Below are 27,964 nucleotides of genomic sequence, written 5' to 3'. Positions count from 1 at the left end.
AATAAGGCCAGGTAGGAATCATCAAAATGAAGAATGTTGCCACACAAATTACTTGATTTGAAAAAAAAAAAACAATTACAAAAAACAAACAAACAAACAAAAAAACAACAACTGCATTATAACGTCTGTATACTATATACTGTAAATGGGTTTTATCAGTGCACCAAATTAAAGTTTAATTATTTCCCATCAACTCTCACCTCTGCTGTAAGTCTTGTGTGAGGGTTTACTCACTTGGAATCTGTTCAGAGGAAAAAATACAAGTTCATCTTGAAAAATGTGTGTTTATTTCTGTTGCAAAAAAAAAAAAAAAATCTTCCAATAAGACTGACTTTTCAAAGTCCTTAACACATCAACTTTTGTGTTAAATCATGATAATAACATGGTTCCATACTCATTATTGGATACGTGCAGACGGCGTTCTGAGGAAAACATGTTGTAGCTCAAAGCTTGGTTTTCCGACTCCAGATGCCGTAAGCTGCCTCGGGCTCTCAAAGAATGGCAAGCCTTCCTCGAGCTGAAGAAAATAATTGATGAATTTAATGAGTGCTGCCCACTTTTGGAGCTAATGGCTAACAAGGCCATGATGATGCGACACTGGAAGAGAATTACAGAGGTTCGTAAAACAATATAATGCAGTAACCGCATCATACTCACTAATGTTCACCAGCTTTCTTGCGCTTTGAGCAGGTGACAGGACATACCTTTGAGGTTGAGACAGATACGTTCAAGCTACGTAATATTATGGAGGCTCCTCTACTCAAGTACAAAGAGGAGATTGAGGTTAGTGTGGTAAAAGACTGTTCCTCCACTTTTGATGTTGGGTTAATCTGCGGTGTACATCATGTGCATTTAATTATGAGCGATTGTCCAATGCAGGATATCTGCATCAGTGCAGTGAAAGAACGGGACATTGAGCAGAAGCTGAAACAAGTTATTGCTGAGTGGGACAACAAGACCTTTACATTTGCCAACTTTAAAAACCGAGGGGAACTCTTACTGAGAGGAGACAGCACATCAGAAATCATTGCCAGTATGGAGGACAGCCTCATGGTATTAGGCTCTCTTATTAGCAACAGGTATGGCTCTCTCACTTGCCAGTATTACATTAGAAAGCACCAGAACACCCTACTTGGGTATTTATTTCATTCACTGCCAACCCAGTAAAAATGGATGGCGGTAATCAATGACAGTGAATGCGTTTTCACAACAATATCAAGCGTCGTTCCAACCGGATGGTGTTTGCTCCTGTCCAGGTACAACACCCCATTCAAAGCACAGATACAGAAATGGGTTCTCAATCTGTCCAACACCACTGACATCATAGAAAATTGGATGACTGTTCAGAACCTGTGGATTTACCTGGAGGCTGTGTTTGTTGGAGGAGACATAGCTAAACAGCTTCCAAAGGTAGTCTGATAACACAATATTTTCTGCACTGCAAAAATCTTGTATAATAGCTGAAATGAAATGTTTCATGACATGCGGAACACTAAAACACCTACTGACCTATAAACATTATCAATGACATCCTTTTATGTACAGTATTTGCAATCAGTGTCCAAAAAACACAAATGTTCTTTGTTTTGATTTGCAGTCAAATAGTTGTGTTACTCAAATTGAAAAATAACAAAATACAAAAAAGATCTATTCATTGTTTGCCAGGAAGCAAAACGTTTCTCAAACATTGACAAATCATGGGTGAAGATCATGACGCGTGCGCATGATATGCCCAATGTGATCCAATCATGTGTTGGAGATGAAACAATGGGACAGTTGCTTCCTCACCTCCTGGAGCAGCTTGAGATCTGCCAGAAATCTCTAACAGGGTGAGCACCATATTAGCAAGACCATGCTTGAAAATCATTAGTAATTTAACATGTCTGTGTGTGTGTTCCGTTGTTACACAACATGTTACAACAGCTATTTGGAGAAGAAACGGCTGCTGTTCCCTCGATTCTTCTTTGTGTCTGACCCTGCACTGCTTGAGATCCTGGGTCAGGCCTCAGACTCCCATACCATCCAGGCTCACCTTCTTAATGTCTTTGACAACATTAAGTCTGTCAGATTCCATGACAAGGTGACATTTTGCAAATTAATTTGAAGTAAAAAGGCATTGTTGTACTGTATATACTGTGTGCGTGTGCACTGATCCCCACTATTCATGTGAGATGAAGCCTGCAAATACCAAAGATTTGATTTGATTTGACGCTCAATTAGGTGCATTTTTTTTAAGAATTGTTAGAAATTCAGAAATTCCTTCATTACACATAAACTTTCATTATACATTTTCCATTAATGCTTCTGGAAAATTGGGAACTGTCCCTAGAACACAAGGGTTAATGTTCAGAGGTTACCACAAAAATATAAAGAATATATCTCTGTCTTGCATTCTACTTGACTAGTAAGAGTTCTGTTTTCATTTTGTGTGTGTCCGTGGAAGCCCGGGATAACTAACCAGTGTTTACATATTTGCCCAAGTTTTGTTGGTTCTGCGCTATTATGCACTGAAACCAATGGCAAATTGCATTTGTATTTGCTCACTCCCCCGCTCGCTTGGCGCATGCTTTCATAGTATGGTCTGTCTGTGAAGCCGTAGCATGCATTCTGCATTCACGTAACACCAGTAAATGGCAACTTTAAATAATCCACAACACCACTTTAAAAAGATTGAGAAAAAATTAAAGATAAAAAAAAAATGCAAATCCACATCTGAGGAACCGCAATTATGTAGAGCTCAGCTGTGTACCCATTTTAAGGACGTATTTAATTATTTATTGTAAGTCAGGCATAAAAAAAAGAAATAATTTCTATATTCTCAATATAACACACTCTGCAGGTATATGACCGCATCCTGGCTGTATCTTCTCGAGAGGGGGAGACCATGGAGCTGGATCGTCCAGTCACAGCAGAAGGGAATGTTGAGGTTTGGCTCAATGCCCTCCTGAAGGAATCCCAGAGGTCTTTACACATGGTTATCCGACAAGCTGTCCTGGCCATCCAGGAATCTGGCTTCCAGCTAATCGACTTCCTTAACTCTTTCCCTGCTCAAGTGAGTTAAGAATAAAAAATGATTGACACAATTAATGCTAAATTATCTATAATCTGTTAATGTTTTATTCAGGTGGGTTTGCTGGGCATACAGATGATATGGACAAGAGATTCTGAAGACGCTCTCATTAATGCCAGATACGATCGCCGTATCATGGCTAAAACAAATCAATTTTTTTTAGATCTGCTCAATACTCTGATTGATATGACTACAAAAGACCTTCGTGCTATTGAGCGGACAAAATATGAGACTCTCATTACTATCCATGTTCACCAGAGGGACATATTTGATGACCTGGTAAGAAGCTATGGATGTGACACATTTTTGTACATTGTAATACTGCAGCAAGCCCTATAATTTAAACTGGTACTTCAAGTATGTATAATAAGCAATTGTTCATTATATGTTAAATCACTCTTTCTACCAATGCCATTATGCTCTCTTTGCCAGAGAAAAACATTCAACCTTTTTTTTCTTATGTTATGAAAGGCACTCTTCTGGCCGCAATAATTGCCTTGCTTGTCACCAAGGAGAACAAGAAACACATTTATTTGATGTTCTATGTTGTATTTTCCTTAATTTATTATTTAATTTGATCCATGTTTTCCTACATATTATTTCTCTGGCTCTTACCTTCAGTTCAGCCTTCTCTCTCGCTTTTCATTTCTGACTCAACCTAATAGCCATCTTTATTACTGCTGCCACTTCATTATATAAATTGATTTCAATAATAGCTCCTCTGCCTTCATCTTCCTCATCTCTTTCATATTTACATAAAATCTCCAACACCTTTTTTTCTTTAATTGTTTAAACTCTAACCGCCTCTTTGTAACTAATTCCAACCACTATCCCTTCATAAATCCTAACCAGATTTCTTTAATTGTTCACCCTCTGCCCTAATTTATCCTCCGTCTTTTTTGTTCACTTTTGTTACCAAGTGCCGACTTCATGTCAAAAGCTCCGGAGACTTTGAATGGTTGAAGCAATGCCGTTTCTACTTCAATGAGGATGCCGACAAAATGGTTATCAGTATCACGGATGTAGGTTTTGTCTACCAGAATGAATTTTTGGGTTGCACCGAGAGGCTGGTCATCACACCATTGACCGACAGGTAAGTTTCACACTGTGCAAAAAAAAAAAAATACACTTACACACAAAAGAGCGAACTGGAAAAAAAAAAAAAAAAAAAAAAAAAAAACTAAACTATTCAATTGATGCAATATAGAGCTTATTGAATCTTTTTGCCACCTAAATAGACACTCACAGTGCAAATCACCTCCATTGGCACAAATGCAGTCAAGGACTTGTAAAGGACCCATCTACACAATTTGGGGATTTCAAGTAAACCTGGATCCTGTCTAAAGGTGTTCTTGCAAAAACAATCCTAGTTTTCTGACCAACTGTGGGATCCAAATTATTGACTGTACTCTGACCGGATTTCAAACCAAGCCCTCACATTAGGCTAGTACAATTTCCTTGAACAATATTATCATCTTTATTGTTAAACTCATGTTATATTATTTTGGTATCTGCAAATAACTCCAAAAAACATATTGCTTTTAATATAATTTCTCAAGTCTTTCATACACTTAAGAGATGCTAGCTGCCTAAAGTGTTTTACTGACCTTAGATGCCAATCATACTACTGCACTTGTATAGTGCTTTAACAACCTGTGTAAAGTCAAACCTACTGTTTAACCGTTCAGATTAATTTATCTACCGTGCCAATAAATATTTGAATCCACTTGTTGAGGACTGCATGAAGATTGACGAAAAAATAATTGATAGCGGCTCAAAGGATTTTTCTGATCTGAGAGGTTCATTGTTACAAGCCAATCCTCAAAACTGACTTTTTCAAGTACTGTAAAAATAAAATTTTTAATTATTGGAATATATAATATTATTAATATTGTAGTGGAGGCATACATTATGGCCATAATTTCCAATCACTTTTTAGCTGTATCTTGAAAGGAGGAAGGCATCTTACTACTTTGGAACAATTCAATATGATCAGACTTGCATATCTGGCTATTTGACTTTGTCTATTGCTAACCAGTCCATCATGCTATGATGAGAACAATGCTTCATTTACACAGAAGTCAGTCACTGTGAGTGACAGGGACTAATTTGCTCGGCGCAACACAGCTCACGGTCAGACAGTAATCAGCCCACAAGCATGGTCTGACATACACACAGCAAAGAGAAAGCAATGTGAAGCCACAGGAAGTAAGCTGCCAGCATCTTTCTGCAAGATGCGACCTCATGCACACAAATGCCAAAAGAGCTCTGATTTTCTCTGACATTTTTCCATGCCTGAAATACAGTACAGTATTTTGTGTTTTTCAATGACAATGTCGAGTGCGTCACTCACTTTTTTTCACTCTGTACTTTCACATTGTCTGTCCTTCATACTCTCTCAGCCACAGCCTTAGGTTTGATAAAGAGAAACAGCAGATGTGGATGGTAGAAAGGACAGTTATTATTTGAGATAAAACCTGCTAATTAATGTTTAACAATCATTTTCAGATTTCTTCTAAAGGTCATAAAATTTGTTGCATCCCACTGTAAGGCCTGACTTCCCCCAAAGAACCAAAAATTACCTCTTCACTGATGTAGCCTTTCCATCTCACATTATCATCACATTCCATCAAGTGTTACAATATCACATAAAGAAAAATATAATTTCATACTTTAGGCAGCAATGCAAAAAAACTAACATTATTAATGTATGAATGTAAGAGTTTTTTTTCTATGTCCACATATACGGTGTAGGTGCTACATCACCCTTGCCCAGGCTCTCTATATGAGTATGGGTGGAGCACCTGCGGGCCCTGCAGGCACAGGTAAGAAAGACGTCCCAGTATTTTATTTCTTTTTTTTTTGCAAACATGAAACCGACAATTAATTTTAACATATCAAAAGTTTAGCAAACAGACTGAAACGGGTGTATATGTGAGCCACAAATGTTATAAAGAAGGCAGCTACTTGCCATTACCTCAAGTTGCTCCTCAAATTGTCAATAATTCACAAAACTGCTCTAAAAAACATTGGTTTAAAAAATTGTTCTTTTGTTTTAGGTAAAACAGAGACCATTAAAGATATGGGTCGCTGTTTGGGAAAGTACGTGGTGGTCTTCAACTGTTCTGATCAGATGGACTTCAGGGGTTTGGGGAGGATATTCAAGGGTAAGTAGGAAGAAGAATGATGTTTTCAATAGTGATCGAGTGCCAGGTTTTGGCTACACAAGATAATTGGATTGTGCTTTTATTTAAAGCAAATTAACCCGTGAATGTCTTGTGCCTTATTCATAGGTCTTGCTCAGTCTGGTTCATGGGGATGTTTCGACGAATTCAATCGCATTGACCTTCCCGTCCTGTCGGTTGCAGCCCAGCAGATTTCAATCGTGCTCACCTGCAAGAAAGAACGACGAAAAAACTTTGTCTTTACAGATGGAGAAAATGTGGAGATGAATCCAGAATTTGGTATCTTTATAACAATGGTCAGTGTCATCTTCCTACATAAACCATTTTTTCTGCATTCCCTCATACATGAGAATCATGTAATTTACAGCTGCTCTCTAAATGCTATACAGGTAGGCGTTAGCATTTCTACTGCTCACGGAGCAGTCCAAATCTATCCTGAATAAGACCAATCAAGTTTGTGTGCAGTTTTCCATTGCTGGAAATGTGAAAGAAAAGCTATAATTGTTAATCTGATTTAAGCATAGGTCTCAAACTCCAGTCCTTGAGGGTCGCAATCCTGCATGTTTTCGATTCTTCTTTCTCAAACATACCTAATTCAAAAGTTCAAGATAATTGAACCTAATCATTTGAATCAGGTGTGTTTGAGAGAGAAGAACCGAAAACATGCAGGATTGCAGCCCTCGAGGACTGGAGTTTGAGACATATGGATTAAATTAAAGCCAGCATGTCTCGGGCATGTGTAAAAGTGTACTTTGGACAGCATTTTTGGGTGGGATTTTGGTGGGCGTTCTTCAGTTGCTAGATTATACTTGTTGGGTTGCAAATCAAGGCTAACTCATTAGCATCAAATTTGGGAATATTGATCCAAACATGCTTTATACAGGGTGAATTAAAAACAAACAAAAATAAATACCTGTTTTGTGAAAACAATACATTCTCAAAAATGTCAGTTCATAAATAAAATAAAATATTATTCAGGAGTTTTAGAGTTGTATCAATCTTACTAGAAATATCATACTCTTCGATGAGTCACAGATTATTGTTCTTCTCGGCACTCTTATAATTCCCCAATTAAATCATTGATAATAGAATAGTGGAAATAGTTTCCAATGTGGTAAGTGGGATCAAAGATCATCCTTTTCTTCCATCCTGTGTGTGATCACATTCATATGTGTGTGCTTTTTTTGTGTATGCTGGCTCAATGGCAAAAGCGTTCAGCGGTATTTCCATATGGATTTGGTTGACTGAACTCATGGTTTGGGAACATTTGCTATGCTATATGACTACAAATGCCACTATCATCCTCCCTGTTCTGAGTTTGTCTTTGTACTATACTGTAATGCATATACTGGAGTAGATTTTGCCACATATCTGATCAGAACCCATCCATCCATCCATCCATCCATCCATCTATTTTCGTAGACAGCAAGCAACCCACCATGCACCAATGCAACTTCTTCAGTGCACAATGGTGCCTTTTTTTTTGGCTTTACAAAAAATTTTGTCCCGTATGCTTTTGCCAGCAAAACACTTCTAAGAATTGTCTGATTATACACCAACATATTTTGTTGGAAACTTAGAATCTGTATTTTCAATTGCTACTGTTGTACAAAATTCTTTCACTAATGTGATGTAATAATGTTAAAATCAGTCCCCCACTGAAGGGACTCTTGCAAAGAAAAAAAATAGGTACAGCCAGAAATGAGTTAAAGCATCATTTAAATTCTATAACATAATGAGAAACTGTCAAATTGATCAATAATGTCTGAATTATGCTTGCCTTATGTGGCTACTCAGAACCCAGGTTACGCAGGGCGACAAGAACTCCCAGAGAACCTTAAGATCAACTTTCGCTCCGTGGCCATGATGGTTCCTGACCGTCAAATTATCATACGAGTAAAACTAGCCAGCTGTGGCTTCATAGACAATATGGAGCTGGCGCGAAAATTCTTCACTCTCTACAAGCTCTGTGAAGAGCAGCTCTCCAAGCAGGTAAACAAAGCCGCAATTTAATGTCTTGTTGAAATTGTTGGCTATTTGGAGTTTAATTACATCATTTGGGATATTAAACACATTGATTTCATGAATATCTGTGAATAATAAAGACCTTAGCATAAGCCAAGCATTCCCTTCTGAAAATCTGAAAACATCTCTCCTAAAGTACAGTACCTCTATTCATTTTTGCTGGATAAATGAATGAATGTTATTTTGTGTTCTGAGTTTTACATGTTGAAATAAACAAGGCACTAAGGTTATAATAATTTCCTAATATTGATTATAAAGACAATTAATAGAATAAAAACAGTCAAGACAAATAAAAAAGATATGCTGGAGCTGAGTTGAGACTGTTGATTAAATCATTCCAGGTTCACTATGATTTTGGTTTGCGAAATATCCTCTCCGTTTTGCGAACCCTGGGAGCCGCCAAACGAGCCAATCCCAGCGACACTGAGTCTACCATTGTCATGAGAGTCTTAAGGGACATGAATCTCTCAAAATTGGTCAGTTTGAATGATTCAATAAATTACAATATTCATCCCTGAGAAGTTTGAAGACATTTTTACTTCAATAAATCTATACTTACTGTATTTGTTTAGATTGATGAAGATGAGCCACTGTTCCTGAGCTTAATTGAGGACCTCTTCCCGGGCATTCAACTTGATAAAGCAGGTTACCCTGAGCTTGAGGCATCCATTGACAAACAGGTAGAAAACAGTTTCTACATGTATAAATAAGACCGTGCTAGTCAGAAAAAAAAAAAAAAAAAAAAAAAAAAATATATATATATATATATATATATATATATATATATATATATATATATATATGTTCTTCATTCTTCAGGTAGCAGATGCAGGTCTGATTTGTCACCCACCATGGAAACTGAAAGTCATCCAACTATTTGAGACTCAGAGGGTCCGGCATGGCATGATGGCTCTGGGGCCCAGCGGGGCTGGAAAGACAACTTGTATTCATACACTGATGAGAGCAATGACAGGTGGGTGACCAACAAACTGCGAGGTTTGCTTTTAAAATTTTAAAGGGACTGTATCATGCAAATTCAATTTCGTGGATTTTTTATCAATGTTAGTATACTATCTTCTCACTCATTTTTTTTTTTTTTTGGCCTTTCATCTCATCCATCGCTGAGCATTCCTGCTCATTATTGCACTCTCAGTATAAACCATTCACAATTAAAGAAAACGACTGGGTCCTCACTTTGTTTTATCCCCAATCCAATACCACCCCAGTGCCGCCTAAGCTGTCAAAAAATTGGCCATATTCTCCAAGCAGTCAGCAGTGCATGATGACAACGGCATGAAATTGATTACTGTGCTCAAAAACAGGTTTGAAAATACAGGATAGTACTCAAGCAGTAGAGGGGGGTCATCAATTAACCGAAGGGTTGGCTGTTCAATCCCCGCTCTGTCAGAGTTACGTATCATTGTGTCCTTGTGCAAGACACTTCACCCACCTTGCCTCCAGTGGCTGGTCGAAAGGGCCGTATGGCGCAGTAAGGCAGCTTCATTTCTGTCAGTCTTCCACAGAGCAGCTGTGGCTACACCATGTACCGGTAGTTTACCACCACTGGTTACTGTGTGATTGTGCTGTACTTTGTAAAGCGCCTTGACTATGATGAAAAGCGCTATATAAATGTAAGGCATTATTATCATATTATTATTATCACAAAGATGTATCAATCAATTATACATCTCAGAAACCTTACGGAATCCTTCATCGTAAGGTCTTTGGGAACATGTTTTGATCACTGGTGTCTATATTTATTTGGAATATATGGCTACATGAATAACTCTCTTTTATATAAACTGGACAACAAGGGGCAGAACTGGTTGGTTTTGTGCTTCCTACTTCAACTATTATATCCATCATTATCTTCTTTTGGTTCTGTTTGCATTTATATGTTCAATCAATCAATCAGTCAATCAATCAATCAATCAATCCAATTGGCTGGACAAGGTGAGTGTCAAAGTTTAAGGGAGCCAGGTTTCTTAGGCTAGGTTCGTAATGCAGGGCTTAATGCTCAATTTGAATTTTTGGATGAAAATACGATTTTTTTGTGTGAGGTCGTTCACATCTCCAAATAAATGTGTATGTCACCTGTGTGTGAACGTTCAACACCACCAAGGTGTCGAGCATGCGCATTGAGGACACAGTGACATCACACCCAGAGGGCGTGCTGAACGTTAGTGTTTACGGAAATATCTGGCGATGTTGAAATAGCTGTTGAAATAGGAGCGAGAATATTTACAATCTGTTAAATTTGAAGAATACATTACACCGAGGAGAGAAAGGATGAGGTTTATTTTATCACTTGTAATGAGCGCAAGAGAAAACGTGACAAAATACACCAAGCTCCCCTATCATTGAGCTGTCTCTGCCTCGTCTGCGCTTGTTTTTTTTTTGTTTTTTTACAAACTACTTGCACCCTTTTGACCTCAGAATTATGACATTTGTCACTTGTTTGTTGCATGTGAGACGGATAAATGCAACATGGCCATTCAGACTGAAGTCGCATGTCAAAAGAATGGATATGTATCGGATTTAGTATTACATCCCCATGTGGCCTGGGTCGCATTTGAATACATTAAATCTGTGTCGGCCACACTCCCATCAAAAGATCAGATACAGGTCGGATAGTGGCAAAAAAAAAAAAAAAAATGGAATTGGGTCACTTCAGATTGCAACGTGAACCTTTACTTCCAAGTTAGAAGCATAGCCACCAAAATAACACAATTTCATAAGAAAGATGAAGTCTGTTATAATGATGTAGTTTTCAATAGGTTGTACAATAGAAAGCACTGTTTCATCCTATCCCTGTACGCTGCCTTAGAAGAAGAGAAGATTAACTTTTTTCCTTTCATGTAATCTTTGATGACAGTATATGTGCTTTCTTGTGAATATAACTTACTTTATAAAGATTAACTGTTTAAAAAAGCCTGATTAAGACAATTTAAATCAATTAGGAAATGTCTATTTAGTTAAAAATGAGAAGGAAAATATGTTTTTCAGATCTGTGAATTTTACACATCTTGCTTTGGAAAACACCCCTTCTTGTCTCAATATGATAAGTGTCCATGTCCTTGCTCCATTAGAGTGTGGTCAACCTCACAGAGAGATGCGCATGAATCCCAAAGCCATCACTGCCCCGCAAATGTTTGGTCGACTTGATGTGGCTACGAATGACTGGACTGATGGAATCTTTTCAACACTCTGGAGGAAAACACTGAAGGCAAAGAAAGGTCAGGGATTGTATGCTTGTGTGATAAAGCGTTGATAATGGCAATTAATAAAACCTCAACAAATTGTTACTGTATTATTTTGTATTTACCAGTACAATTAATATTATAAAAAAATCAAATCTAAAAAAATATATATAATAGTTGAAGTTTTAAAAGATAGGGTCCTCTTTTCATTTCCTGTGCAAGTATAGTACAAAGAACAGTCTAACTGCACACAAGTATTTTTCTTTCTTTTAGCATTTTTATAGACGATCTAGGTACAAGAGGTACTTTGTTTTGAAGCATTGTTGTGGGAAGGAACACAGCCGACTTGTTTGCCATCCAAACCGTACACCATCTGCTCCACAACTTGAACCTGTTTTTAACTGGTCTAAATTCTCATGTACTTTCTGTCATCAAATTGTCAGATGCGCCATGGCCATGTTATCAAAAGTAATACATTTAATAAATGACTGAGTGAATGTATAAATAAACAACGTCTGAATGCCACATTCATGGTCATCTAAAAAGCCAGGTGGACTCTGGATGAGGAAACGGCGGTGCTTGCATGCTTGTTCGTGACCTCTCTGGCATTGTATGTTTTTGTTTTTTTTTTTTTAATTTTCGTAGCACAAAAAAAGAAATAACAGGTAACACATAGTTCCCTAAAGTGCATGTCACATTCAACAGTAAAAAAGTTGACTTCATAAATATTACATTTGAGGACGTTTCCCATGCCTATCCCTGCTGACACGTTTCTTGTTCTCTTTCCTCAGAATATTCACTTGTGTCAGCGATAATATTACAAGTATAACAATCTGGTGTACCACTCAGTTGCAACTGCTACTTGCAAGCGAAGGCCCACAACAATTTGAAATCACATCTGTTCATGATGCTATGCATTAATATTAACAAGGCAGATTGCAGGCATGCTGTTTTGATGAATACAAGTCCAGACACATAAAATGGATAGGAACAGCAGATATTTAGCAATACTGTAAATATAAAATAAACAAGATTTCTTTGTTTTCCCAATATTATGAAATCATTTATTTATTCTTTCTCTTCATATTTATTTAATACGCAGCAATTGATGCAGTGTTTCCTATTTTGTTGTATGTCTGCAATACAATGCCAATAAAGGCAGTCTATTTTATTCTAAATGAGCCTTTGAATATACACTTTGAAGCAGAACCCTTTGGTAATACCACAAATTTGTTTTCTTATCACCAACTGATAAAAGGAATCCTAAAGTGTTGGTTAATTATTTGGCCCACAGTGAAGAGAAAAAAGTTTGCCTTTTAAATTCCTCCTTTGTGACACCACCTCTGAAACTTTTCTGACACACAGCAGCTAGTGGTTGTCTTCAATGGAGTGTAGCGAATATGGCCTCACAACTGCATCTTCTCTGCTTAGTAATATAAAGGGAAGAAGAGGAGTCCCTTGAGAGCTTAGAGCTGAGCTTAGAACTGATTTCTCATACAATTCTTTGGGGTCCTTGCATATGAAGGGGCATGTTTTTTTTTCTTTGGGATCTGTGTGAAAAGCAGTAATGTTGTATGTCACAGAAAGGTTTGATTGCCCAGGGACATCTTTGCACTCGAAGCTCATCACGCTAGGGTTTGTTATCTTCTTATCATCTTTGGGCATTCATTAAATATGCATGCATACACTGGTATGAATTTACTGTATATGTGTTTGCTTTCATGTGTGCACTTTTTATGTGCTGCTTGCAGCTCACCTCACAAGAAGATGTATGTGGGTCATGATTTGAAAGTGTCTACTGCTACAGATTTTTATTACAATCTTGCTTGGAATTATGCTCCCATGTTTTTAACGCACTAATCGTGTGCATCGCTGCTTGTTCATTGTCTTATTATCTAAAGCAATCAAATGTAATGTTTCAAAAGTAAATATCTCGAAATTTTTCAGGAGAACATATATGGATCGTCCTCGATGGACCGGTTGATGCCATTTGGATAGAGAATCTTAACTCCGTTTTAGATGACAACAGAACTCTCACTTTGGCAAACGGAGACCGTATACCTATGGCACCCAACTGTAAGGTGGTATTCGAACCTCATAACATCGACAATGCTTCTCCAGCCACTGTATCACGCAATGGCATGGTGTTCATGAGCTCATCTGTGCTCAGCTGGAGCCCTATATTGGAGGTACAGAAAAGTGACCAAGGTGTTGGTGATCATATGAAATGAAATACAATGAAAGCTAAATTCCTGATAATGTGTATCTGTTACTCCTAAAACATAGGAGAAGAATCTTTATTAAAAACTAACAACTTTACTTGTGTCCAGGGCTGGTTGAAAAAACGCTGTCCCCAGGAAGTGGATATTCTGAGGGGCCTTTTCTCTTCCTCTTTCGCCAAAGTGTACCGCTTCTGTGTACAGTCTCTTGAATTCAAAATAGACCTGCTTGAAGCTTTTGTCATCATGCAGTGCATCAACATGCTTCAGGGACTAATACCAACAAAGGTGAGTTTGATATTGCTCTGAATTTCCAAACAGGCGACACATGCACATTTTCCTTTAAGTGCCCCTTCCAGGCTATTTTTGATGTAACCCTCTTTCAATACACCTCAAGCCAATTATCAGGACCGCTATCAGGTGTCGGGCAAAGTTTTGCCGATGAACTTATCTAAATTAATTCTGTTGTTGAAGGGCAACATCAAAAACAGGCTGTAGTGATGTGAGGTTCACGATGAACAAAGCAGGTCTTTTGAACGGCTCTTCAGTGCGAGGCAATCGAGTCCTTATAAAGAGCCATATGACATGGAATAGCTTTTGACGAAACATATCTGTCTACACATTTGAATGGCCAGTGCAAGTCAAGTTTTCTTTAAATTTGCTTATGTTCTAAAAATACACTAAATGCCTATTTTTATATTCTTACCCATATCAAAATGAAGCTAGGATTGGCAAAATTACCAACATAACATACTACTTAGGGCATGAATTAAAACACTCAAGCCACTTCCGTCATCCCTTAAACTATGCAACTATCATAGGTGACAGGAATTTGCACGTCTTTCAAATCACCATAACTCCTAAACTTTTTGCAAGCAATGTAATTCCAATGGATTTTGAAACGAGAGACACGGACCTTTGTATTAATCTCACATACATTACGTGGCTGATGCACGTCTTTCAAATTAATGCAACTCAAGAATTGTTTGCACTAGCAACTTAACCCAAACAGACTCAGAAAGCAGAGAGGGGGAGCTTTTTTTCAGTACCACATACAGACATTGGAGGACAAACATGGAAAGTGGTGTAAAGAGCGTAACATTGTTTTACCACTGCTCTAGTTTAAAAAAAAAAAAATGGACATGGACACATGTAAAAGCCTGTAGCGTGGGCACTGATAGCTTTCGGCAAACATCAATTTCACCAGTTGTAACATCATTTGAATTCCATTTTTGCAACCTTTACATTTTTGGTTATGTACACTTACAGTACATGTGTTATTCCAAAAATCTGTTTAGAAATCAAATTCAGTTATAACTCTTAAAATTGGCAAATGCTTACCAGATTTCAAAATTTCCATTGTTCCTAACAACATTGGCAAAATGGGACAAAATTGTGACACAAATAAGTAGGTGGGATGCTATATAAATAAGGGACACTTAAAGTATACAATTAATTGCAATGTATCACTAATACCAGTGTATTTTTTATGAGTATGAGTTTTGATGTTTTAATTAAATATGCAAAAATAAAAAAAGTAACTGAACATCTTTAAGTGAATGAAATGGCTCCCTTCAAAATCCAAAATTCACATTACTAACTGATTGGATAGGGGGCTCACCATAACCAGACTTGGTACTTGGCTTTCTTTATATGTTCAAAGTATCATATTTAAGCTATTAATTGAAACTGTTTTGTTTTGAATGACTGACAAACTTGTTGGGATGTCAAATTCACTGCAAAACCATATTTTTGAATTTTATGCATCTTTTGAAAAGCTGTAGGGAAGTAACAATACTGTATGGCATATGTCAGTTTTTCATTCAAAGGATTTTTTTCTCTGTCTCTCCAGATGAGAAGTTGACGTTTTCATTTTAGCCCCTAAAAATCAAGTCAAGCCAAACCAGCTAATGTCCATTAAGGTCAAACAGAAATTGCCTGTACACGTTGTGCAAGCACGGTTGATTGTCTACTACCTGAGAGGTCAAATAAGGGCTGATGCATGCTGTCTAAATTAGACTGCTAAGTTGGCAATCTAGGGTTGCTATGGCAATGTGAAATGCTATTCTCCTTGTTATGAGCCAATGTACCATCTCGAAAATTTGCTATTTTAATTTTAGACCAAGACACATTGTTGCTTGGATGCTGATAATTAAAGTGATTTAGGATTTATAAGTCTTACCTCAACAGGAACAATGTGCCGAATTATCTCGAGAGCACTTGGAGCGCCTGTATGCGTTTGCCATGATGTGGAGCGCAGGAGCTGTCCTTGAACTAGATAACCGCAAGAAAATGGAGATATGGCTACGAGGGAATGACAGTATTCATCTAAATTTGCCTGAAATCCCTCTTGGCAGTGAGGACACCATGTTTGACTACTATGTCACAGCAGACGGTAGGAATGAACGTGGCAACATTCAGGCTGAAGTTTGTGGATGAGATACATACGCATTTGTTGGTACCTGTCTGCTAATGAAAGACAATAATAAAATACCTTAATAATCATTATCAGCCAATAGCTGATGATGATAAAGGACATTTCATACTTCCATTCACAACTTTCAACAATATAGTCTTTAATTGGCCTAACATGCATGCTGTGTGTGGGGATTCGTGGTGAAAACCAATAAGATCATCAGTCATACTAGCACACTAGGTCACCGTGTTTTTTGTTGTTGTTGTTGTTTTTTTAATATAGATACTCCTACTGTTGCGTGTGGTAATGTATGTACATACATTTTGTTCTAGGTCAGTGGGTCCACTGGCACACACGAGTGGAGGAATATGAGTATCCATCTGACATAACCCCAGAGTATAGCTCAATTTTGGTACCCAACGTGGACAATGTTCGAACTGACTTCCTGATACAGACAATCGCCAAGCAGAGCAAGGTGAATAACAAATAACGTAATATTCCACAATATGTCAACCATGAGTGTATTCTCAGTCAGAAATTTGTATGAGCCAAACAATGTTTTTTTTTTTTAGATATAAAATTTTCAATGGCTGTATATTGTGACACAGTTCCAATTTCCTCCCTTTTTTGTATCTGTTGGCATTTTTAGTAAATTACTCATTTGAACATTTGAGATGTTTGAGGTCACATATGTTTCTTGAAAAGGTCCATTGTTCTTCCTTACCATGAAAGTCAGCGCTTTCAGGTTTTAATCGAACATGCTGAGCTCTAATTTATGCTTTACTTATAACATAATGATTCCCTCTCTTCCATTATTTTAACACTGGTCTTGAAGAGCTGGCTTCATTCTGTGTGCGGGCAGCAAATGTTGCAGTTTAATTCACTGCAACGCCAACATTAGAATGCACATGCTACTAACAAAAAATTGTTCAGCATTGTGTCAGCATTGTTCAGCATCAGCATTTTGGAAATAACCATGGCTTACATGATCAAATAAAAGGCACTATCGGACAAATTTCCCCGTTTTGTTTTAATAATGCAAAGGGCAACCACGGGGTGTAGTGTGACAGGTGGCCACACACTTTCACACATTGGGCCACTTAGTATAAGGACTCTTTGCGATGTGAACTGCAAGCCTGAATTATGTACTAAGGATCTTCACCACAATACCATATCACGTTTTTAGGGTTAGGGTGTTTGCAGTTACACATATTAACAATTTGGCACACTTTTTCATGCTTTGAACATACTCTCAATTTACGTCGCTGCTCACTTGAAAATGTGTTTTTTCATGTCTTGTTTGTCATAAAGAGAGAAGTATTCATCATATTTTTCATTTATGCAACAGTTTTTCACGTATTTTGTCACTGCAAATTCCTATGAAATGACACTGTATCTTGTTCAATCTTTTATTATATGAATGTACATTATTTTCTTCATCTTATTTTATACTATAGCAGCTATAAAATTATTTGCTACTTTCAAAGAGTAAGTCATCAACATGCTGTTTTGTGAAAAAAGCAATGTCTCTTACAAATCAAAAAATATGTGTTTTTATTTGCACATCTATAAATTGAAGCAGAAATCATTTGTAATTGAATCAAGTTGAATTGTTGTGAATCAAAAATGTATTTGAATCTAAAAATGGATTCTGAATTGAATTTAAATTGAATTTTGAGTCAGTCATAGATTCCCACCCCTACTAGTATCCTTTAAAAATCATTCGCAAGTCATGTGGTTTTCTATAGTCTGGGGTGACGGTAGGACGATGGCGGCAGGTGCGAAGAGGGAATCTGCCTCGGTTGACACGTTCTGGCATGGGTATGGCTAACAGTATTTCTTTTTGTTTTCATTAAAGAGTTTATCGAATATGCACGACAATTTAATGTTCTATTCGGATTTTGGGTATTAGTATCAATACTTTTCAAAGTATCTACTTTTGACAACACTAATGAAGACTACTAACTGACTAAACTTTGATCAATGTTTCAAATGATACAAGACATCAATACATCATTGTATAAAGCTTGTTAAGTACACATCTCTGCAAATCTGCACTAAGGCTTCAGAGTCCCTTTCATCTCATTCTTTATGCTGAGTACAGAGGTTTATTTCTTGCCTGTTGAACTGAATGTCATGCACAGTTGCAATCGATAACATCACAGTGTGACTCGTTGCTTTTATGCTTAAAAAAGTAGATTAAATAGTGCAGTTTCAAAAACCCATTAAATTCATCACAGCATGGAATTAATTACAAGTTTCTTGTGTGAGCGTGCATGCATGCGTCGGTCTTAGTAACAATCTATGCACCACATGCATAGACTTACAAACTAATTGACAAGGTAAAATCTCAGTGTTGAAGGCATGACTCAACAAGTGATTTTTTTTTTGGGGTGGGTGTCAGGAGGAGAAAAATTACGATTGAAATAGCTGTGTTAATGGTCCTTGAAACAAAGAAAAACATTTTTTTTCGTCAACAAAATCGGCAGTACAGAAGGGTATGAGTGGCCTGTTCGCATGTGACTGAAGCGCCATCGTCAGAATGGGACAATGAAACGTTTTAAAAAAACCCTGAAAATTACTAACGCTGCTCCATGTTTTTTTAAGGCTGTTTTGCTGATCGGAGAGCAAGGGACAGCTAAGACGGTCATGATTAAGGGCTACATGTCAAAGCTCCACCCTGAGACACATATGGGAAAGAGTCTTAATTTTTCCTCTGCCACAACACCACTTATATTCCAGGTGACGTACAACCATCCAGCTACTTGGACTTTAATAATTTAGTCTTCTGATGCATGTTCTGTGTCTTTGGCTTCAACCCAGCATGCACAATGCTTGAGGCTCAACATCTTTTATCCCTTAAAAAGGCCAAGTTAGATTTCCGATGATTTAATCTGCTAAGGACAGGTATGCAAAGTAATATCGATTTGTGTGCCTGATTGACAGTGTGCAGGCTGAAGGTGAGACCACTGACTTGTCCATGCCCATGGCAGTATATTGATTGTGGTGTCATGATGGAATGTATCCCGCAGCAGCTCTGTTTTTATCTGTATTGTTCTTTGTTGTCTGCGTTTTTGGTCATATGTCTAAATCATGTCCTGCTCTTTCTTTTAAAGAGAACTATTGAGAGTTATGTGGATAAAAGGATGGGGAGTACATATGGACCCCCAGCTGGGAAAAAATTGTCAGTGTTCATTGATGATATCAACATGCCTGTAATCAATGAGTGGGGTGATCAGGTTTGGAATTGATGTAACATTACTGTTTTACAAAAACAAAACAAAAAAAAAGATCCAAGAAAATTACCTGTATACTTTCTGTTTTGCACACAGGTGACTAATGAGATTGTCCGTCAACTAATGGATCAGAATGGGTTCTTCAATCTAGAAAAACCAGGAGAATTCACTGGGATTATTGACGTCCAGTTTCTGGCAGCCATGATCCATCCAGGAGGAGGCCGTAATGACATCCCACAGAGACTCAAAAGACAATTTTCAATCTTTAACTGTACATTGCCCTCCAATTCATCTATTGACAAGATCTTTGGTAATCATTAAACCAGCCAAAAAATAATCAGTATTCATTGCAACATTTAGTTATGCCACCATCAAATACATCCACCGATTTGTAGTCATTGTCGTCTTTTCATGCACTGAAAAAGCCTATCCCGTCTTCTCTGGCTTCTAATTTTTAAATCACTTTATGTCATCAATGGTTTTATGCAGGTGTGATTGGTGAAGGATATTTCTGTGCACGCCGCAATTTTGCTGATGATGTTCGAAGCACAGTTTCCATCTTGGTGTCTATGACTCGTCATCTTTGGCAGCTGACCAAAGTTAAGATGCTTCCAACTCCTGCCAAGTTCCATTACATCTTCAATCTTAGGGATCTCTCCAGGGTCTGGCAAGGCATGCTTAATACAAATGCAGAGGTAGTCCACTCTGCCCAGGTAAGATGATTCATCTGTCTACTGAAATCCATCAAAACACCATGACTAAACACATTTTACCAGCAAACGTTTTAAATAAGGTAATTTGCTTGCCAAGCAAAAGCAGCATCTCACAAATGAACCATTTGACTTTTTGATTTTTTTGGTCCATCCAGTAAATTTGTTGAGAATGGCCACAATATGCCTACTCTTTATATGGATGCACAATATTAATTATCATCATAAATCATATGTTTAGCTGTCTATTAATAGCATCAAATAATGTTTTTAATGTGCTTTAAGTGGGGTTTTTTTCATTCTGATACTATGCTCAATAAGCGGCAATATTCATTTCCTGCCGAGGCTTTATTTCGATGATCATTTTTCAGGTACTGTTGTCACTGTGGAAGCATGAATGCAAACGTGTGATAGCTGACAGATTTATCATGCCTGAAGAAGTGGAGTGGTTTGACCAGGCTTTGGCAAAACTGGTAGGAGACACCCTTGGCGAGAAGCACAAGAACATTGTGGACTTTGGTGTGGATAGCTACTTTGTTGACTTTCTGCGAGACGCACCTGAAACAACAGGTAGCATAATATGAGTAGTTTGACATTATATTACAGCTACGCAATTTGGACTTCTAGAATGTCATGGACCTATTATGAAACATTTTCATCACAGGAGAGGAGCCTGAAGATTCAGATATGGATTTACCCAAAGTGTATGAGGCCATTGAGACTTTTGAGAGCTTAAAGGAAAGGCTGAACATGTTCCTGGGTCTCTATAATGAGAGTGTCAGGGGAACTGGCATGGACATGGTCTTCTTTCAGGATGCAATGATACATTTAGTTAAGGTAATGCAGGCCTTGTGCTTAAGTTTACAACAGATTTGTCGCAATTACACACAGGCACTTTTTTTTTTTTAACAAACAAGCTTTTGGTGATTCCCTGAAGTCGAGCCTTTTGTATTTAATTAAAGACCTTGCCTGCTTACATGACCCAAATTCCAATGAAGCTTTTTTTTTTTTTTTTACTACTAGGCACACTTAAAATTCTGTGCCTCATAATCAGGTATTATGTATGACTGATGGTGAGGTTGAATAAAGTTTGACATACTTTCTGCCTTGGTTTGTTTCCCTTAAATGGAGTAATGCATTTTATAATCCGTAGCACCTTATAAATGTATAACCCTATGTGTCCTGTATAAGGGTATTTCCAAAAATAGACCTGTTCATTGAGACTGCACCTTATAGTTCTAAAAATATGATAAACAAAGTGTACATATTTTTTTTTTTAAGTCAAATGTGACCTGTAGCATTCTTACTTTTTTTGTACATGATGTCAGTGTGTGTCAAAGTGAATATACTTTGTGTTTGTGTAAGGTTTCAAGGATAATCCGTACACCTGGAGGTAACGCCTTGTTGGTTGGTGTTGGAGGTTCAGGAAAACAGAGTTTGACTCGACTGGCCTCATTCATCGCTGGGTACAAGATTTTCCAGATCACTCTTACACGGTACTATTACATGTTGTACTTGTTCAGATTGAATGGGAACTATAGCAGTATTATTTTACAATTGTAGTGATGCACAATTTTATTAGTGAGTGGAGGCGAAGTGCTTCACATCATCTTTTGTGTCACCAATAAGCACCACCCCCAAAAAAACCTTGCTCAAAGAAGAACAATCAAACATCTATCCTCTTAAATCAAAAACAAAAACGTTAGTCTTCTCTTCAATCACTTAGTCATCCATATAAGGTAGACAAGCTTGTATGAAAAGAAAAAGAAAGAAAAAAAAAAAACACTAAACCCAATGCCTTGACCGCACTTAAGTAGTCAGATGATGACTGATGGATGGCATGTGTGTGGCCAGTGACTCCAGCCTCTCCAAATTGGACAAAGCATTAGGGAGGCGGAAACAGACATAAGTAGAATTACTTGTTGAAAGTTTTCTTTTTTTTCAACTCAGGTCTTGCTTTCTCTGTGTAACTATTCCATATTCTCCTGTGAGACTTTTTCTTTTCTTGCAGTCGTATTTAAATGTACCTTTTTCAACTATCATTCACCCTTTTCCCAATTGTGCAGTGACATCTGCCTATTCTTTGCCTAAATGTTTTTTTTTTTTTCCCCTGGTCCCCATGTGCATTTATAGACTATTTTTAGTTCTCCTTGCAGAGTTATGTTTGGTTACTTAGTATTAATGAGGTAGTCTTGTGTTCTTTCTTTTGGCCCCTATGGGGCAAACCAGAAAGTCAATAACTTGTCTCCAAATCTTCTTGTCTCCGCTGCTTTCTCATCATTCCTGTCAGCCTCTTTCTCTTTCTGTGTCACTGCAAAAATCTTTGTTCTTGTTATGCTTTGTATCCTTACTTGTTTGATGGTTTCTCAGCAGCTCCCTCACTCACTTGATATTTCAGATTTGTCATTCATCAAAATATCCACATACACACAAGCAAACATACAATAAATTATATCACGCAAGCAGAAAATACAGCATTCCCACGTATTTGCAAATGCCAGCTCACCGGATGCGACTTGAAAATGTGACAAAAAAAATCTCAAATTGAATACAGAAGCAATGCACAAAAAACTTTGCTTTTTTATTCCCATGAACAGTTTTTATTTGTTAAAACTGTATGTATATATATATATATATATATATATATATATATATATATATATATATATATATATATATATATATATATATATATATATATATATATATATATATACATATACAATTAAACAACAAATGTATTTACCTACCTTCAATGACTTTCCAATTTTGAATTGAACCACTGAGGATCGTGATGCTGTTTTACTTTTAGATGCACCTGTCTTTATGTGTTTCATTATGTGATGATTCTTTTCCAGTTCTTACAACACAACCAATTTGATGGATGACCTAAAAGGTCTGTACAAGACCGCAGGTCTGCTTGGAAAAGGCCTTAGCTTTCTCTTCACTGACAACGAAATCAAAGAAGAGTCTTTCCTTGAATACATGAACAATGTTTTGTCATCTGGAGAGGTGAGTAGAAAACTTCAAATTTGTAGACATATGAAATGACCTTGCTTTCTGCAATGGGGTTGCAGTCATAATTGAAAAAAAATGGGCATAGAATGTTCGCACCAAGTTGGAAGCACAGCATTTTTCATGACATCATCCTAGTTCACTGCAATCGGAGTAGTGTGTGTTTAATCTGTACTGGCAGTACAGGGGCACTGTCGGGGCAATACGAAGGTGTTTCTTGTTTAGTGATGTCACAAAGCGAGAAACTAGTGTTTTCTCAGATAGGCTGGGGCTGAGAGCAAAATAATGAGCAGGATTTCTCAGAGATGAGTCAACGATGGAAAGTAACACTTTGGAGGTGATGATCTCAGGAATTGCATCGAGGCCGCGATTGTGCTCACTTACCACCTGAGTCAGCACTTTGCAGCTTTCCAAAACCAGCTTCCAGTGTGTTCTGAAATTTGAGATGAGATATATCAGAAAACAGCCATCTTCAAACAGCAGGATGCCTGTTAGCAAAATTATGTGTATGTTTCCCATGCTCCCTGCACTCGATCGTTAGGCATACATCTTTCCTTTTCCCTCTGAATCCATTGTGTAGCAGGCCATACAAAAGTACCGCTGTGAGAAACAGGCTTCATGATGACAAAAAGGCTTTAGTGTCCCTGACAATAATGCGGAGAAACGCTGTTGGAGTATCCCTTAGAGAGCATTATCTACAAGCCAAAGACAGCTGGGGAGACTCCAGCCTGTCCAATACCCTCATGCGGATAAGGGGTTGAGGGTTAAAGTAATGGATCAATGGAAGGAGAGCAATAATGCATTTTAATGCATGTTTTAGAGAGCATAGTACTGTACTTAGAAATATATGGAAGATAAGAACCAAATAAGAAATGAGAACCAAACCACTGTAAATTCCGTGACCATGTTTAATATATCTTTTGAACACAATTTTTTTGACATTTTTTTTAAGTAGTCAAGCTTGGTTTATTAATACCTATTACTGGTGTCAAAAAATATATCACAAAGAGCTAAAATAGAAAATAATTTGCGTTTATTAGTGTTGTAATTTGTATTTTATGTCAACACATGCAAATGAGGCTCCGCCTCCCTTGTCTTCTTTGAAAACATGCCCTTTTAATTTGCTGTCTGGCTTTTCTGGGATCTACTACAGTATTTTGGAATGAATTGTGCATAGTTCTTGCACAGTGCGGTGAGACTCAAGTCAGTATAACATTTTACAGATTCAACATGTAATAGTCTTTTTTATTTGGCACAGTTTTCTCCTGAGAACCTTTTTGGTGGAAAAGACCAAAGAGTTGCAGTCAGGACATCAGTTGAAAGTGCAAAATACTTGTTTTTCCTTCAACAGTAAAAACACCAGGTACTTTCAAGGTCAAGCGCCTCTATTAACACATTTGTCTGATTCAGTGCCCAGCACTCCTCTCTGTAATGTGTACAGTCCTTGTTATGGTTATAAAAGCAAACAAAGCATTGCCAGAGCACTTTTCTGCTCTCTTATTTGTTATAGTTATTAGTTTGTTCTTTCATCCATTGCTCACATATGTGTTTGTTATCTTCGTCTTCCTACAAATGTCCAATATCCCCGCCTCTCTGTTATGGTTAATTTACTTTCCATTTACCTCTCGTCATATGGTTGGTTCTCCGCTTTCTTTGTTCTCTTACAATTGTCTTCCATTATCTATCTTTCTCTTTCTTCCTTGTCCATTCCCACAAACAAGTAGTTCATCACGATCTTTCTTCCTCACATCTTCAGCTCCCCGTTCTTGCTTTAGTAATGATGGTAGTTATTCCAAACATGTGAAAAATGCTTCTGGCTGCCTGTCTTTCTGTCTGGCTGCCTGCCTGCCTGTCTGCCCGTCTGTCTGTCTGTCTGTCTGTCTGCCTTATAAAGCATTGAATATTGAGCCTCCTCACAGCTATTCTGAATGGGATAATTATGCTCTGTATGAAGTTGTGTTCAGGTCTGTTACATTCTGTCAGATTTTGTTGTGTTTACCCCATCTTAGTATGACCATTATTTTTACTCTGAATGGCAATGCTGTACACTAGAAGAGAAAAATTATTCATTACTACAATGAATAGGAAGGTCAGACACAAGCTTTGAAAATTCAAGGGGAATGTCTCATGTGCTAATGGGACAAATATTGTCCTTGATGGAAATGTTATGGTTTGGAAACCCAATCTTAAGACATATTTTTATTCTTTGGCTTTCTACTCAAGATGAGACTTGGCATTGTACTTTTGTACTCTTTTTTTTTTTTTTTTTTTTTTTAAACGTTGTCATTTGTTTTTATTTATTATTAATTGCTTTGTTTATGTTGGGGCAGTATGACTCTGCGGTAGCATGGCCATCTCCCAACCAAGACATTGCCTTTTTGATTCTCGAACATTGTGACCATGTCGAAGTATCCTTTAGGTCCCAATTGCTCCCGATTCTCCTCCATCAATAGATAAATGTGTAGTCACTAGTTTTACGCAATTTGAGCACTTAAGGCAAACGTGCTGTATAAGCGAAACCATTTGCCAAAGACCCAATATATTGGTTTGAATTGTGTTATTAACTATTTTCAATATGTTTGTTGTATGACTGGTTTTACACCAAGCACAGCCCTATGTACACACCAAATGTTTTGTTAAAGACTTACTGAATGTAGCAAAACTAAAGCTCACATCATGTTCCAAAATATAGAAGCTTATCTAAGAAACAGTGTAGAGATAATGTCTTGGTTTAAGAATTCATGGCTTTCTATTGAGTACTCATATTCATTGATTTGGTAGCAGCAAAATTACTGTAACCTCAAAGTCTATAGAAATATTGGCCTGCCATTTTAAAGAAAGCTGTAATCAAATTGATTGGAAGAGGCAGCAAGATACAAATACAAATCATATTGCTGAAAAAACAAAGGACTTCATCTGAGATAAGAAGAGAAGGATTTTACATTGGCCAAGTCAGTTTCAAGGTAAACGCTACAGTTCATGCATTTAACCCTCCAAATCGGAGCGTGGTGGGTAACAATGGTAGTAAGATCCTGGCAAAGAAACAGAAAACAAGAATTTAAGTGTGGTAATTATTATTGGTTCATAGGCTTGCTGCTATGGAAAAACAAAGCAACAATGCATTTGCAACTAATAAGTCAGCGTAATTAAAATTTGCCTTTCACTTTTTTTTCTAATCCTTTTCTTTGTGTTCAATATAAATGTACTGTTATGGTTTGTTTTGAAATGCTGTCTTCAAAGATGCATTGCAGATCAAGATGTGAATTGGAAATATAACCTGAGCTGAACCCCAAATTTAACAGCAAAACAGAAAGAAATTCAAAGACTGCTCTGACTCGTGTGTTTCCTGTCATTCATCATTTTTTCATAATCATTTTTGTCTACTTCTTTTCATACGCCTTGTTTACTTATTTAAATGGCAGCAGCTGCTTTACCTGAGAAGCAGAATTGAAATGGGAACCAGGGAACATTGTGTGTGAGTGTTTGGCAATGGCTTTGTTTGCCAGCATGATAAAGATAGTGAGAATTTGATGGGATGTGTGTGAAGAGGCGGTGAATCTGGTGTTGAGAAGGGAGGTGAGCAACGCTGCTGAATGCAGGCTTCTTGTCTGTTGCCAAGATATGTGCAATGCACACACATACACGGACAAACACATGTGCTGTCTTGTTAGCGAGCATGCACCATGGTGAAAAGGTGGCAAAGGCAGGAGCAACACCCCATTGGTTGACTGTGGACAAAGCCGACATTAGGAGACAGACAGCAGGTAGTGTGTTTGAATAAGAGTCGCTTTTGTCAGGGATATTCAGAAAAAAATAATAATTTCACAGTCACTGACCATTTTTCACTCAAATACTTTCCGGTGCATACAACAAATGTGCTTTAAATCTTTTTTTTTTTTTTTTTTTTTCAATTGGTGTAATTTTGGAATACTGCTTTAAAAAAATTTAAAAAATAAACTTATTGTAACCTACAGTAAAAGGTCTCAGAGTAATACCAATTATTCTAAACACGCGCTGATGGGCAAGTTAATACTAATAATAATACTAATATGAATACTAATACTAATACTAATACTAATACTAATACTAATAATACTACTCAGTATAAGACATCTCATGTGGCATGTTTCAAAATGTGGTCATACATTAACAGGTTCCCTTGCCTCCCTGTATATCAATGTGGGGCTTTGCTAGACTCTTTAAACGCCACGTTTTAGCATGATCATTCCAAGGCACCATTTACCTACCACATGGATTGAATGCATCGCTATTAGAATTCAAGATTCAAACTGATGATCGTCAAGCGCACAGTACAGAAACATGTTTTGCCGTACAATACAATGCTTACTTTGGTGTCCACACGAATGTTGCAAAATACCATAATACAGGGCTGCACATTTATGGCCAAAATAATCAAGATTATTTTGAAAACAATGAAGCCTACTTAGAACCAAGCACATTATTTGCTTTAAAGCAAACTTTAATCAATTAGCAGTCAAAATGTCATTTTCGATCATTTCAAAACAAATGAATTGCGATTTTATGCCAATCGGATTTTTCAAAATGAGTCTCAAATGACATCTGGCACGGTATACTGTATATTAGGAATCAGGTGAGAAAACCAATGACATGTCACACTGGTAAATAATATATTAGGGTGAGAAAAGCAGATGCCTTTGTCATGCAAACATGTGGGAAACATTGCCCCCTGATGGTAGAATGACAAAGTGCTTGATTTCACGTGTAGGATTAGGGTTAAATCAGGCTTTTAAATGTTAATATCGCCAAGGATCAGCTAATTAATTGTGGCAGCCAGTATCATGGATAAAATTCAATAAATTGTGCAGACTTACCATAATACCAGGCTAAGTCAAATACAAGATAAAAA

At 37.3% G+C, this 27,964-nt stretch overlaps 1 protein-coding gene across 1 annotated transcript in view; it reads left to right on the top strand.

The window, feature by feature from the left end:
- Positions 1–27,964, top strand: part of dnah5 (dynein, axonemal, heavy chain 5) — a 94,711-nt gene that overhangs the window by 24,312 nt on the left and 42,435 nt on the right. The window contains 29 exon segments of the mRNA XM_088409446.1: positions 469–616; positions 691–783; positions 880–1,079; positions 1,257–1,410; positions 1,666–1,829; positions 1,924–2,080; positions 2,840–3,052; positions 3,125–3,349; positions 3,991–4,163; positions 5,825–5,895; positions 6,130–6,237; positions 6,364–6,551; positions 8,053–8,247; positions 8,622–8,756; positions 8,853–8,960; positions 9,100–9,253; positions 11,370–11,516; positions 13,428–13,669; positions 13,811–13,987; positions 15,890–16,094; positions 16,448–16,590; positions 18,723–18,857; positions 19,232–19,354; positions 19,448–19,661; positions 19,841–20,064; positions 20,433–20,631; positions 20,726–20,898; positions 21,427–21,557; positions 22,920–23,073. Coding sequence (XP_088265572.1) covers positions 469–616; positions 691–783; positions 880–1,079; positions 1,257–1,410; positions 1,666–1,829; positions 1,924–2,080; positions 2,840–3,052; positions 3,125–3,349; positions 3,991–4,163; positions 5,825–5,895; positions 6,130–6,237; positions 6,364–6,551; positions 8,053–8,247; positions 8,622–8,756; positions 8,853–8,960; positions 9,100–9,253; positions 11,370–11,516; positions 13,428–13,669; positions 13,811–13,987; positions 15,890–16,094; positions 16,448–16,590; positions 18,723–18,857; positions 19,232–19,354; positions 19,448–19,661; positions 19,841–20,064; positions 20,433–20,631; positions 20,726–20,898; positions 21,427–21,557; positions 22,920–23,073 — 4,753 coding nt within the window.

Source organism: Hippichthys cyanospilos, chromosome 3 (assembly GCF_059441005.1).
Source record: "Hippichthys cyanospilos isolate Australia breed blue-spotted pipefish chromosome 3, RoL_Hcya_1.0, whole genome shotgun sequence".
Taxonomy (NCBI): domain Eukaryota; kingdom Metazoa; phylum Chordata; class Actinopteri; order Syngnathiformes; family Syngnathidae; genus Hippichthys; species Hippichthys cyanospilos.
Note: the sequence above shows the minus strand (reverse complement) of the source record. Positions and strands in the feature narration are given on the sequence as shown.